At 33.3% G+C, this 13,592-nt stretch overlaps 3 protein-coding genes across 5 annotated transcripts; 1 reads left to right on the top strand and 2 right to left on the bottom strand.

Moving 5' to 3' along the window:
- Positions 1-426: 426 nt before the first annotated feature.
- Positions 427-2,497, top strand: LOC103856157 (F-box/kelch-repeat protein At5g15710). 2 transcript variants are annotated; one of them, XM_033287583.1, is made up of 2 exons: positions 427-651; positions 749-2,497. In XM_033287583.1, the coding sequence occupies exon 2, from the start codon at positions 877-879 to the stop codon at positions 2,182-2,184; it is 1,308 nt and encodes a 435-aa protein (XP_033143474.1). In that variant the 5' UTR covers positions 427-651; positions 749-876; the 3' UTR covers positions 2,185-2,497. The 2 variants fall into 2 exon arrangements, with proteins under 2 accessions (XP_033143474.1, XP_009131490.1); XM_009133242.3 differs by having other exon boundaries at positions 505-651; positions 741-2,497.
- Positions 2,258-4,298, bottom strand: LOC103856158 (GDSL esterase/lipase 7). Its single transcript, XM_009133243.3, has 5 exons — positions 3,827-4,298; positions 3,624-3,751; positions 3,293-3,541; positions 2,953-3,211; positions 2,258-2,862 (listed from the first exon to the last, which is right to left on the bottom strand). The coding sequence occupies exons 1-5, from the start codon at positions 4,236-4,238 to the stop codon at positions 2,642-2,644; spliced, it is 1,269 nt and encodes a 422-aa protein (XP_009131491.1). The 5' UTR covers positions 4,239-4,298; the 3' UTR covers positions 2,258-2,641.
- Positions 4,299-7,775: 3,477 nt separating this feature from the next.
- LOC103856159 (rhamnogalacturonan I rhamnosyltransferase 1) lies at positions 7,776-10,687 on the bottom strand. Of its 2 annotated transcripts, XM_009133246.3 has the most exons (8): positions 9,826-10,129; positions 9,676-9,743; positions 9,512-9,600; positions 9,265-9,430; positions 8,903-9,192; positions 8,618-8,822; positions 8,388-8,545; positions 8,073-8,319 (listed from the first exon to the last, which is right to left on the bottom strand). In XM_009133246.3, exons 1-8 carry the CDS (start codon positions 10,127-10,129, stop codon positions 8,073-8,075), a joined length of 1,527 nt encoding a protein of 508 aa, XP_009131494.1. The 2 variants fall into 2 exon arrangements, with proteins under 2 accessions (XP_009131492.1, XP_009131494.1); XM_009133244.3 differs by having other exon boundaries at positions 7,776-8,319; positions 9,265-9,600; positions 9,826-10,687.
- Between the last annotated feature and the right edge of the window lie 2,905 nt (positions 10,688-13,592).

Consider the following 13,592-nt stretch of genomic DNA (forward strand, 5'->3'; position numbering starts at 1 on the left):
CTCTGCTACGGCCCATATAAAAAAGGCTTCAAGAACTTATCTAGCCCAGCCCAATTTAAAATTATTAACAAATATTTAGTTTTATTTGACTATGTCAGATATTCAGACAACTTTTTAGTGGTACCCAATTATTTCTCACAGGCAAACAAAAAGGTGGAACCCAATTACAGTCCAAAATATAATAAACTTGCAGTAGAATATAAGATTTGGATTTTTGTATGAATAATATAATCTTGTTTTTGCATCTTTCTGTCAAATAATATCACTTAGATTTAGTCCAATTTTCTTTTCTCAGCAGTCCAATTATATCTTTGTATTATCTTCTAAACCAAAACTAGACTAAAGTCTGGTTTTATTAGTACGCGTCCATTAGTAGTGGGGTTCACCTATTTGTATCCAAGGATGATTACGCTCTCTCCGAGTTTTACATTTTCATCCTCTGAACTTCTAATATATTACAAATTAACCCCTTTACTTCTGTTTGTGATTAACAAGCCCAAATTTTGTTTCCTTCCTCGAAATTGAAGCTGCAGATGCAGAATTGAGAATTGTATTAGGCCTCTCTCTCTTTCTCTCTCAACGCTGCTCTCGAGAAAACCCAGCTGTCACTGGATCCCAAAGGACGAACCTTGTTGCATAATACATCTAGAGGTAAATTACTGATCGAAAGTTCGAATCTTTGCTTTAACTCCAGTCTAGCTGATTGCGTGGCCTCTGATCGATTTTGAGCTCCTTTGCAGATTGCTGGGCTTATTGTTCTGAGATCTGATGCTCTCTACTCGTTCGTTGCTTCACCGATGATCTTCCTGAGGATCTCTAAGTCATCTATCTAAAACCGTGTTAGAAAAGCTCATGTTTTTAGGGTTTGAGATTTGAATGGAACGTCTCGGGTTTTGGGGATTGCTGATGGGTAGTGTTGAAAAGTCATCAGATTCTCGAAAGTTAGTTACTTGCTCGAAGAATCGAGACGAAGAGAGTAGTAGTAGTAGTAGTTCAGCTTCACCGTTGAAGCGTTCTTTGTCGAGGAACACGAGCCCCTCTAGGCAGATAGTTGTCAAGACGAAGCCTCGCGGTCTAGAGGAGGAAACAGTAGCTTCGTTTGGCAAACAAGTTGTTGCTGCTGATGTACCTATGGAAGAGAGTATATGGGCGATGCTTCCTGAGGATCTGCTGAACGAGATCTTAGCTAGGCTGCCGCCGTTTATGATATTTCGAATCCGTTCCGTTTGTAAAAAATGGAACTTGATTCTTCAGGACAACAGTTTCCTCAAGTTTCACTCTAACGTGTCCTCTCACGGACCTTGTCTCCTCACGTTTTGGAAGAACTCGCCTCAGGTTCCGCAGTGCTCGGTGTTCAGCTTGCCGTTGAAGACGTGGTACAAAGTCCCCTTCACGTTTTTGCCTTCGTGGGCGTTTTGGCTGGTTGGATCTTCAGGTGGGCTCGTTTGCTTCTCGGGGCTCGATGGTTTGACTTTCAGAACTTTGGTGTGCAATCCGTTGATGCAGAGCTGGAGGATTCTCCCGAGTATGCACTATAACCAGCAGAGGCAGCTGATTATGGTTGTGGATCGTTCTGAAAAGTCGTTTAAAGTCATAGCCACAAGTGATATCTACGGAGATAAGTCGCTTCCTACCGAAGTTTATGATTCCAAGACTAACAAATGGTCTTTGCATCAGATAATGCCTGCGGTGAACTTATGCTCTTCAAAAATGGCTTATTGTGATTCAAGATTGTATCTAGAAACTCTCTCGCCTCTTGGTTTGATGATGTACCGGCTTGACACAGGGCAATGGGAACACATCCCAGCTAAGTTCCCGAGATCTCTGTTGGATGGTTACTTAGTCGCTGGGACTCAGAAGAGATTGTTTCTCGTGGGGAGGATTGGTCTCTACAGTACCTTACAAAGCATGAGGATATGGGAGCTTGATCACACAAAGGTTTCTTGGGTGGAGATAAGTAGAATGCCGCCAAAGTACTTCCGAGCGCTTCTGAGACTTTCGGCTGAGAGGTTTGAGTGCTTTGGACAAGATAATTTGATCTGCTTCACGTCGTGGAATCAAGGGAAAGGTCTTTTGTACAATGTGGATAAGAAGATTTGGTCTTGGATCTCCGGGTGTGCTCTTCAGTCTTGTAATAGTCAAGTGTGTTTTTATGAGCCAAGATTTGATGCATCTGGCAATTGAACAATAAGAATCATAACAACTTGGCTGCTTAGCAAAAGAAGGTCAGAGATTTTAAGTTGAAGAGCATTTTGCGTGTACCTACCTCCAATGGTGAAGAAGACTTTGTCAGCGATGATATGCTACACCACCAATGATAAACCATTTCGAGGAGAAAAAACTGTAAGCTAAACTTGTTTCTAGCTTTATGTATATTAGCAGTTACTGGATAAGAATACTTTCTATATATCATTGTCTCATCCACATGGATTTTCCTTTTCTAAATCTTGAATTTAAGCTTCACTTTGCAAATAATATGACTGTTCAAGAATAACATCTTTGTCTTGTTGGTTAACACTTTTAGAAAGAAAGGTTTTAACTTATAATATTGGAACATAGATTATTATCTCGAAGATTTAGGGCAATTGTTACATACAAATCCCATCTTAAAAACCTTCTCACTAGCTTTGAGACACAATCCTCACAGCTTAGCCAGCTCATAGAAACTGATAGGGTAAGAGTATTTGGTAGACTTGCTGAATGTATTCTTAGCTATGATTTTGTTGGCAATCTCTGTTGGATGAAATGCATCCCAGAAGACATAGTGATGCCTATCCAAGCACGGTTGCTGCAATGGAAGGCATGTTAACGCTCCTCCATATCTTCCACCACCACAGCATGCTTTGTTTGCTATAACAAGACCTGCAAAAAAGGAAAACTAAGACTTAAGTTTTTGTATTGTAATCAAGGGCAACCTCCTTATTGAATAGATAGATTGATGGCATTTTTTACCATATCTAGAGGGATTAACAACCATGTCATGAAAGAGATCATAGAAGTTCTGATAGATAAAGAATGACCCTGGAAGAGTTTTGTTGAGAGTGTTTGGTAGATCTTGCAGTCGGCTATTGAACATTGAAATCAAATTGTTGATCTTTGTCACACACCCGCTGCTGTTCTTGCCTCTTACCATAGATAACTGACTCGGTATGCAGCCTAACGGTCCTGATCCAGCTAACACCATTTTTCTTGCACCTAAGTTGTATAGTCTCTGTATGTCAAAGAACACACGTTATGCTTTCTGAGTCTGGAAAGTTAGATTTGTATCAAATAATGAGAGAGTTTAGTTTACTGATATTTGAGCTGAGAGAGTCTTGATCAGGAGAATTGCATACTCCTTTCCACCGTAGATTTGGCTGCTTGAGTATCTATCAGGCATAAGGTAGTTGTTGATGTAATCATTGCTTCCTATATTAATCGCAATTATCGATTTCGCAAGATACTTTCTAAGGTCTGCAGGGTTTTGAAAGAATGGCTGGAGCTGTAGCTGGATAGTCATCTCAAACTGTGATATCTGTCCATTGAGTGTAGTTCTTGCTCCCTGGCAAAAAAAACAAAGAGTTTAATGTTTCTTGGTTATCTAGTTTCTAGTTAGAAGAGTTTTTAGTTTTCTTGATCCTCACATAATGTTGACCAGTTTCATCTAGAATCCCAGCTGCTGCAGATGCATAGTTAAGCCCTTTCAAGACGTTTCCCCCAATTGATACTGGAGATAGATATGGTGGCACCAATGGCAAACCGAGGTACATTGCTACATTGCAAACATTTTACTGAGAAAGTTAGTTAAATAGAAAAGTAAAAACTATATTTTTAGTCTTTAGTTTACCTCCATAATCAACAACTGTACGGCCATTGCAGAAACGGCCACTGGGGAAGCCAAAATCAATTCCATATGGGAGATAGTTAGCTTTTGCTAGAGTGGGAATGTAATTGTTGTTTCCACTGTCAACTAAAGAATCTCCAAAGATGAAGAACGCTGGAGCAAGGGGATGATGGTTTCTAGATTGGTCATGGCAATAACCAAACCAGACAAGCTCCAAGAACACAACACAAAACAACAAACTCTTCATTTTTGTTTTGCTAAACAACAACAAAGTCTTCATGCTTCTCTCTTTCTGTCCTAGCTTAGAAGAGAAGCTTGTAATATTTATGGGGATATGGAGGGAAATATGGTTGTGTATGTGACATATTGAGATAGTGTTTGGTGCAGAAGAACTGGTCGTGGTAAATGATCTCATGGTGTGTAGTGGTTAACTGTTACACTTGTAAAAGATTTTCTGTTTTTCATTTACTGCTGCTTTTAATTTCTTACTCTGTTCATCTTCTTTTCTATAGAGGCAGATTTTAGAAAGAGCCAACACCTAAAGCTCCTACTTTTGTGAATCTGTTTCTTAGTCATTGATGGTTTTGCGCATATAGAAAAAATGTTCAAGACGACTTTGTTACTATGTAATTAATGATGGCTTTCTAAATTTAGATGCGTCTAACCCGGTTTAGAGTTTGCAATAACCGGATGGCTCTAACTAGCATGATAGGCGTTATGTTTGTTTGGGCCTGAGTTCTTTGTTTGGGGCTGCGTTCTTAGGCCTGTGAGTGATTGTGTTTACCGGATGATGAGGCTTCGATGAGCCTTGATGGTATTGGTATTGACGAGATAGTCGATCAGAAACTAGAGGGAATGCAAGCATTGAAGAAGTGAGGTTAATGCTTTATTCATACTTTATTTATTATCAAACCAGTCAGTGTATTATTTATTCATTATCAAATCATTTTAATAAATAATTATACTTTATTTATCTTCAAACCAATCAATGTATATGCATTTTTTTAACTAATAAGCTAAACTAGATTTTGACCCGCGCAGGCGCGCGGGTGTATATTTTAAAAAATATGTTAATATTTGTTTTTCATGTAATTATTAGGATTTGGAAAAATGAATCCGAGGAACATAACCGATACCGATCCAAAAATATAGTACCAAACCCGAACATAAATTGATTAAATATTCTAGTTATTCAAAATTTTGTTATTTAGAGAACCGAATCTGATCCGAACCGAAGTATTTGGGTATCCGAATTTATCTAAAAATAGATTTATATACTTATATATATTAATTATTTTTAGATTTAACGTATATAAAACATCAAAAATGATACTTTTAAATTGGTTTAAATACTTGAAAATATATATAGATAGTCAAAAGTAAATATCTGAAATAGTTAAAGTATACTCAAATCACCAAAAATACTTAAAATAATTATTAATTCCGTATCCAAAATTTTAAATCAAGCCAATTGATATGTTAAGCTTAAGTATTATGACATATGTTATTCAAATTTATATGTAATATATTATTTTATTTATACATTTTGAGAAATTTAAAATATATAATGATTTAAGACTTTAAAAATAATTTAAATTAGTTATCCAAACCCAAACCAAACCCGCAAAGATCCAAATCGAACTCAAACCAAAATTTAGAAACATTCTAATAAAGCTGAAATCTTTGACCCCGAAAACCCGAAATACAAACCGATCAGAACCAAACCCGTATGGGTACCCAAAAGCCCATCCCTAGTCATTATTATATATCGTATTTTATCATCATATAATTAATCGTATTTTATATGTACCATCATATAAGTAATCATATAATTAATAGTATTTTATACATACCATCATATAAATAATTACATATATTATATTTTTAAAACTTAATATGAAATATAAAAACCATAATTTGAGTTGGTATTTCAAATTGGGCTTTGTATTATATTTTTCTTATATATATTGACAATATTTTTTTATAATGGTTATTGAAATAGTTTAGTAAAAATCTATTTTTGAATATATGTATATTTTTGAATCAATTTTTGATATAAATCAAATTTGAATTATTATTTTGATTTAAAATATGTATATAAAGTTTAAATTTTGTTTTATGGTTAGTTTAGAAAAAAAAAATTTAGGCAATTAGATTGACCCATTTTGGTATATTTTAAAAGTGGTCTAGATAACTTTTAATTTTTTAAAAAAACATAATCCCATTACTTTTTTTCTTAATACTACTATCCTTGTTTTCAAATAAAAATATTTTTTTTTTAAAAGACTGCAATCTATGTTTCCAAACACTCCAAATTTTTTAATAGTTCTATTCAAGTCTCCAAACACTCCAATTTTGTACTTGAGTTTTAATAAGATAGATGTATATTTTCCCTTTGTTCGAGTGGTCTTGAGACTGAGTGAGTACTCTATGTCACTATTCTAATTCTATCATGGAGTAGGAATAAATCTTACACGCTGTGAGCCAAAGGACTATTAAGTTCTAACGATTAATAAGAAAAACAAAGAAAAATTTAGAATCACATAAGTTAAATAAAACGAAACAAGTAAAAATAGATTAGCAGCTTCAGAAACTAATAAATCCAATAAACAACAGCCACCCACTTATTGAACCCATTAATTAAGAATGATATCTTGATCAACTTTTGTGTACTTGTCCTGCGAAAGCTATGTGTCCCAGTGGATCCAACAATATTAATTCCATTTAATAAGCACTAAAGGGAGCTGCTGACAAAGAAAATAGAAGCCAGGGGAGAGGGAGACATTTCAAAACGGCTAAAGCATTATATTAGTATAACTTTTCTTAGTGATGCAATTCATTTGAAAAAAACAAATATAATCATTCTGTTTAATAATCTTTGAAGATATAAAACTGCAATGAAGGGGATATGATTAGTCTCAAAGAGTATATGCAGATGAGAGAAAGAAAAATACTCCATCTGTTTCAAATTATATGATATTTTAGAAAGTTTATATTATTTCAAAATATATGATATTTTAAGATTTTAAGGTTAATTTTAATTTTACTAGAAATTGTTGAACCAATAAAATTTTATTGTTTTTTATAATTGGTTGAATGATTTTAAAATTATATATTAAAAATATTTTTTAAATATAATTTTTTTAATCTTTATGTAATAAGCCAAAACATCATATATTATAAAACGAAGGAAGTATATTGTAAATAATGAATTTGGTATCGATAAGATGGATAAACGCTACAATTTTTTTTGGATCACCCGTTGATAGGTTAATTATTTTCTTGGATCACTTGTATAATTATTAAAATAATACTTTTTCTTGGATCACTTAAAAACTATGTACTGTATTCATCTCTTCAAATGATGTGTATTTTCTCGAGATTTAAATTCTGGTTTGGTTTTCTCGAAATAGTTTATACTAAAATATTTTGTAAATTATTTTAAAACGTACATAATGGGTTAGTGAGTCAATGCCACTCCATTATTTCTCAAGATCATTGTCAGAAATATATTGAAGTGATTTGGTTGTAAACAAAAACAAGAAAAAGGTGTTTTGGTTGGCTTCTCATTCTCAACACACACTGAGAGTTGGTGTTTCTGTCGTGTAATGGAGCGGATTCCACTTTTGATGTTAGGTAGTGGAGCATATTGAATTAGTAGGTAGAACTTAAGTGTTATTGTACTAACCAATATGTTAGTCATACATTTCATACACTAAAACGTTAATTATTTGTTGAGAACCCACAATTTTTATACTCCAGATTATTATTTAAAACTGTAATTTTGCCTAATATATCTTCTTCGTTGGTCATTTGCATTGTCTATAACTGCATAAGATTCTTTAAAAAAAATATTTTTCTTTTTGGCTAAAAATATGTTCTCCTTTATAGACATCATTTGCTTATCCATCCATGTAGAAAAAAAAGTGGATAACTTTTTATGAAGAGAGAAAATAATAATCTGAAATATATAATATAAATGTACCCAAACTTTAATTACAGAAAATGGCACTTTTTATTTAGCTAACAAAACTGACAAGGCCATGGATGCCAAACTATACAATGTAAGCTTCAATCAACATTTTTTTCCTCTCCATCCATGGAAGCTTTTTCAGAAATCTATTCACCAAGAACCCTAAGTAACTTAAATCTGTAAAAAACACACTATAACTTCATCTTTCAGACTGTAAACTAAAGCTTTTAACACAAATTTTCAGCCGTTCTCTCCCCAATGGTGAAGCCACCTTCTTCAAATGACTCTCAATGGTTCATCTAACAGCTGCAGACATTCTTGCGGGTTGGCGTAGAAGTAGTCTTCTTCCTTCGGTTTATTGGGAATCACTAACCGTCTCTTCGGGCTTCCCATTCGAGTAGAGTGAAACGCCTTCACCATGGACGAGAACACATCCCAAGTCAACAACCCTTCGGTATATTCATCTATCAACTTAACTAGGAACTTCCTATTCAGCTGAATTGTCTTCTTAAATCCCAAGAACCTGTAAGAAAAAAATGGGGTCAGCCTCAGGATGATATTGATAGAAAAAGAAAGATAAGGACATCTCACCTGCGATGACCTTCAACGACTCTTGCCATGTTCCCATCATTAGTTGGAACAAATATATCGCTCTCAACAGCCACTAGGTAATCAAGTGCAGCCATTTGAGATGAATGGTTCCGACAAAAATCAAGATCAGAGGAATCAAGTAATGTTTCTTTCCGGACCTGAGTTAGGTTATGATAATGTAAGTTATAAGTTTGAGAAAACTGGATTTGAAATATGAAATGGATACTTACCACATTTGGAAAAGCGTCTGTTAAAGCCTTCATCCGCCTCTCACCACCGTAGATTTCACCAGCAGCTATGTAAAGTTGAACGTTACGGTCAATGCCTAACGCAGTCAGCGTGAGAGCAGTTTCCTCAGGAGTTAACGGACAAAGGCCTTCTTTCCTCTTCACCTCAGAGTTTATGACTTTCTCTTTCCACCATGGATAAGCATATCTACAAACAAAGATAGTTTATTACATCAAAGTCTGAACAACAAGAAAGATTAGATTTTCGGATTTTTTTAATTTGTCTACCTCATTCTTGTTAGTTCTTCTTCTTCCTCAGGGTTGCAACCATGTGAGCAACCGGAAAATGCTAACATATCCATCTCGTATCTGAGATGCAGGACGAGAAAGGGACCTTTCTCTCTCAGAATATTGACTACCCGTCTACCTAATTCTTCAATTTGAGGAGTAAACTTAAGCCCGTTGAAATTCACTCTGCACCTCAGCTTCTGGACCTCCACAGGCAGTCCATTATTAGCGAGCCGTGAGTCTGTTTTGTTAAGGTGTAGCACCTTATGCTTCTTTACCAGTGGAAGAATCTGTTCAGGTTTGAAGAGTTTACGACCACACGAAGCAAATAGTAATTAATCTCGAAAATTAGAGATATTAACCTGGTTTTGGTAGTAAGACATGTTTGACCAACTAATAGGAGGCATTTCGTGGTGCATTCCAAGCTCAACTCTTTTCTTAAGCCTTGGAGGCAACTCTTTTAGTATACGAACTTCATCTCTTAACGAAGTTATGAAGTGATCCACATCGAATATGTCTTTAAACTCACTGCCCCAAAGAAGAAACAAATTTAAGAGAGGAAAATAAAAACAGAGCTCAAGAAGAAGCTTAAAGTGATGACAAACACACCTTGGATCGTTCCAAAAAGAGGTCTTGTCAAGCTCAGGCACAATAAGTGTGACATTCATGAATCTTGCAACAGTTACCATATCGCATATCTGTAGAAAGCAGACCACAAAGAAAGTAAGCAAAAGAGATTAAACGTTGCACATAGAAGTAGTCTCTCATCTTACAGCTGCTCGCATTTGATTGAGTCCTCCATTACATGAAACCATAAGATAACCATTGTTCTGATATACCCCTGAGGAAACAAAACCAAAAAAATTTAATTTCAAGATTCATCTCCAAGTTAGCTACATTATAACCAAAACTTCAACACTTACTTTTAGGCGGAAGGGAGATCTTAGCAGGAAGAGACCCCATCTCTTCAACCGTGGACAGATCATGTTGACTGAAACAAGACGGCCAACCTTTGAACAATCTAGGCCCCCACATCTCTCCCAAAGCCATCAAATGAACGAAACAGCTCCAGAGCAACAATATGGTAACAGCACGAATCATCCACAGGCTCATACGAGACCTGGAGACAAAGGAGTTCCTAAGTTTCTCAACCTTGGTCTCTCCTAAAAGCCTAACTTTCATCTCCCAGAGTTTCCTGTGGTAAAGAAACTTGTCCGTTTTACACATGTTTCGTTTCTTCCTAAATCACCTAACTTTCTCACAGAGATTCTCTCAGAGGCATTTCATCGAACACTTAATGGGGTTCTCTGTGAGCATTAACCACACCTCAAAAAAAAACTATTTTTTTCTAAGTACCCACGATCGATCGTCGTCTTAATCTGACGCAAACCCAGATCTTCCTCAGTTTAATTAAAATAAAATAAAATAAAGGAAGAAACTTTAGGTGTTTAAAAATGAAAACTTTAAAACTCTCAGCTCAGCAGCAACCCAGAACAACTGATGAAGGCAACACTTCAAGTTACAGATAAAATGAGAGAAGCCTTTGAAATTCAGCAATGGTGAACGATCCTTTTTAATTAAAGTAGTCGCGGAAAATAAAAAGTGGGAAATGTTTTGATTGGTGGGTGAGATTCGCCGTCAAAGTATCACCGGCGAATCGAGATGAATGCACGTCGGAGATATAGGGGGAGAAAGAGAGAGTATGGTTTCTAGTATGTACCAAGGAAGGAAGTAAATTAAAAGAACGGTCTTTTGATTCTTTTCTTTTTAGTCGGCAATAACTGTTATTTATAGTCTTTTTTTTTTGTAACGAAATAATGAAGAATATTTTCGTTAATAGTGTTTGGGATTTTTTTTTAAAAAAAATTGATTTGATACAAAGCCAAATTAGATCTTTAATTAAATTTGACAAAAAAGACCTTTAATTAAATAAACTAATAAAATATATTATCTTTTATTCATACTTATATGCACGCACTCATAAGTTTTTTGGTGACAAATAAAGAATATTTAGAAAAATACATTTAATCGATTTGTTTAGTTTTCACTCATATCTAAACCACATTAGCAGCCTACTAATTAATAATGTCGTTAAGTAAACCTAATCATGAAGTCATCAAAGCTATTAACAAAATACATATGAACTGAAAGCATACAATAATCAAATGTGTGTATTTGGTTAATGCACTTCTTTGGTAAAAAAGTTAAAATTCATTACCAGATTTTTCAATTTTTTACCGACAAACGAGGAAAACAAGAAACATAGTACAAAACTAAATCTAACACAAATTCAGACCATCACATAAACATGACCTAAACTACAAGCAAAACAATATCACAAAAGGAAAGCATCTAAGAAAAACTCATAACTTGTCGTAGAATGGAACCCGCAGTTAAAGCGAGATATTGGACCCGGTAGAATTGGGCGTACCCGGTGACCAAATCTATTTATCTAGTTAAAACTATTAATTTAAAATCACTTATAATTTTATTTATATAAGACTCAACATATATATATATAGCAATAAGAAAACTATACACAAATGTTTCGAAATGGCATATTCTAGACTTGTGGATCTCTCGTTCTGTGACAACTATGGAAAAAGAGAGTCCAAAAAAACAATGAATATTTGGTAGAGTAGATAAATAAACTAAATAGGTCTACAACATGTATAACAATTAAATAAGTAAATGTACCAATTCTATTTATTGTTCACAGTTGTCATTTGTCAATCCAGTGTATAGTATCAAACAAAAATTGTGCAATTGTAGGCTTATTATTTCAAAGAATACAAAGATTTGAAGAGAAAAATCATGAAACTATTTTACTTATTGAAAACTAAAAACATATATACTTATATAACAAATTAAACTAGATTGCTACCTTGACTTCAACTGAAGCATGGTATAAATCTGTCCCCAAGCCGAATGCATTATCATTTTCAACATTATAATACTCAAGATTTCGAAAATACATGTGCATATTTTAGAAATGTATTATATAAATTTGAGACAATAAGAGATTGAACATGTGTTTGTGTTCATTTTAATTTGGTTTAAGGGATTTTTTTTTCCTGTGAGGAGATTTAGTGGTACTTATAGGAAACAAATGCATGAATACATAAAAAGAAATTAAATATGTTTCGTTTCGAAACCAAATAGCAAATATAAATAGATACATTCAATCTAATCTATTAATTTAGGGATTGGTTTTTATCTACTACTTGAAGTTATCATTTAAATTTTAGACTCTTTAATAATTGTTACTAGAATATATCATGTAACATATACAATGCAATTTACCAACTTAAATTAAACCAAATCTTAACCGATGTAGTTAACTAACATCTTTAAAATATCTTTGGTTACCTCTTAATATAATTATATATATTTAATAAAATATTATATATATGTCAAATATACATATATACATATATATAATGTTAAAATTAAAATTTGACAAATCAATTTCTGCCCTTTAGTGCGGGTCTGAATCTAGTACTTTATTAAATTAGGATTTTTGGACTGAAATATTATTTGATTTTGAGTGTTGATCAAAATTTGGTCTTGCTCCGGATGATTTATATTACTTTAGGTTAAATCATGAAATCTAACTAATTGTTAATTACTAGTTGTAAAATAAGCTACATATTTGACACAAACTGTCATGGATCCCTTTAAAAATATTCTCTATGTTTCGTATTAAATATCATTTTAGTATTTTTTTGTTACATAAAAAGTGTTATTCTATAATTTTAATGCAATATATATTTACATTAACTGAATATCAATTGTATAATGCATTGATCTTATAAATGTACTTATTTAAAATACTATTGGTTAAATAGACCACATTAATAAAAACATAAATACGTTTCAATCAGTTTCTTAATATGTGTGAAAAATATATAATGTGATACTTTTTGTGAAGCGGAGAGAATACAAGACAAGCTTCTTTTTTTTGTGCACAAAAATACAAAACAAGCTTCTACTAAAAACTTATTTTCAAATCTTGAAGTATTTTAAAATCAAGAACACCAATATACAGAAATTCGATTTATATAAAATCCACAGTCAGAAAAATAGTCCTAGTGATTTTATCCAAAACTACAAAAGCGAAATTAAAATACTAATTGTATTATTTGTCAGAAGGCTGGCTGTTAGGTTTTTGTTTTTTACTGTAAACTATGAGGGAAAAACATAACTGTATAAGGCTTTTATTAATTATTTTCAATCTTTTTTTTTGGACAACATTTTTTATTTTTTTATTTATTTTTTATTTTCAATCTCTCTATTATTTTCAATCTCTCTATTAAATTTTCTCATGTTTTAACAGCTGTTTAAAACTTTATCAGTTGATAAAATATATATTTTATATGAAATCATTAAACATGTGAGAGGAACTAACCACAGTTTTTAGTTACAGCGGCAGTTTACTTTTTAAACAACAATCTCTCGGTCAGATTATAGACAACGAAAGATCAACTTTATCATTAAAACATATGTGGCGATAATTTCTAAAGAAGAGGAATGTGTACACGTGTGGATGTGAAGTTATGAGCATTGAACAGGTTATAGATACAAGTAAAACTCACGAAGTCACGATTACATCAATAAATAACAATATATAGATGCTGTTCGGTTATAAAATCTCGATCAGTCTCCTTCATGTTTGCTATTCAAAAACGAC

Source organism: Brassica rapa, chromosome A03 (assembly GCF_000309985.2).
Source record: "Brassica rapa cultivar Chiifu-401-42 chromosome A03, CAAS_Brap_v3.01, whole genome shotgun sequence".
NCBI lineage: Eukaryota > Viridiplantae > Streptophyta > Magnoliopsida > Brassicales > Brassicaceae > Brassica > Brassica rapa.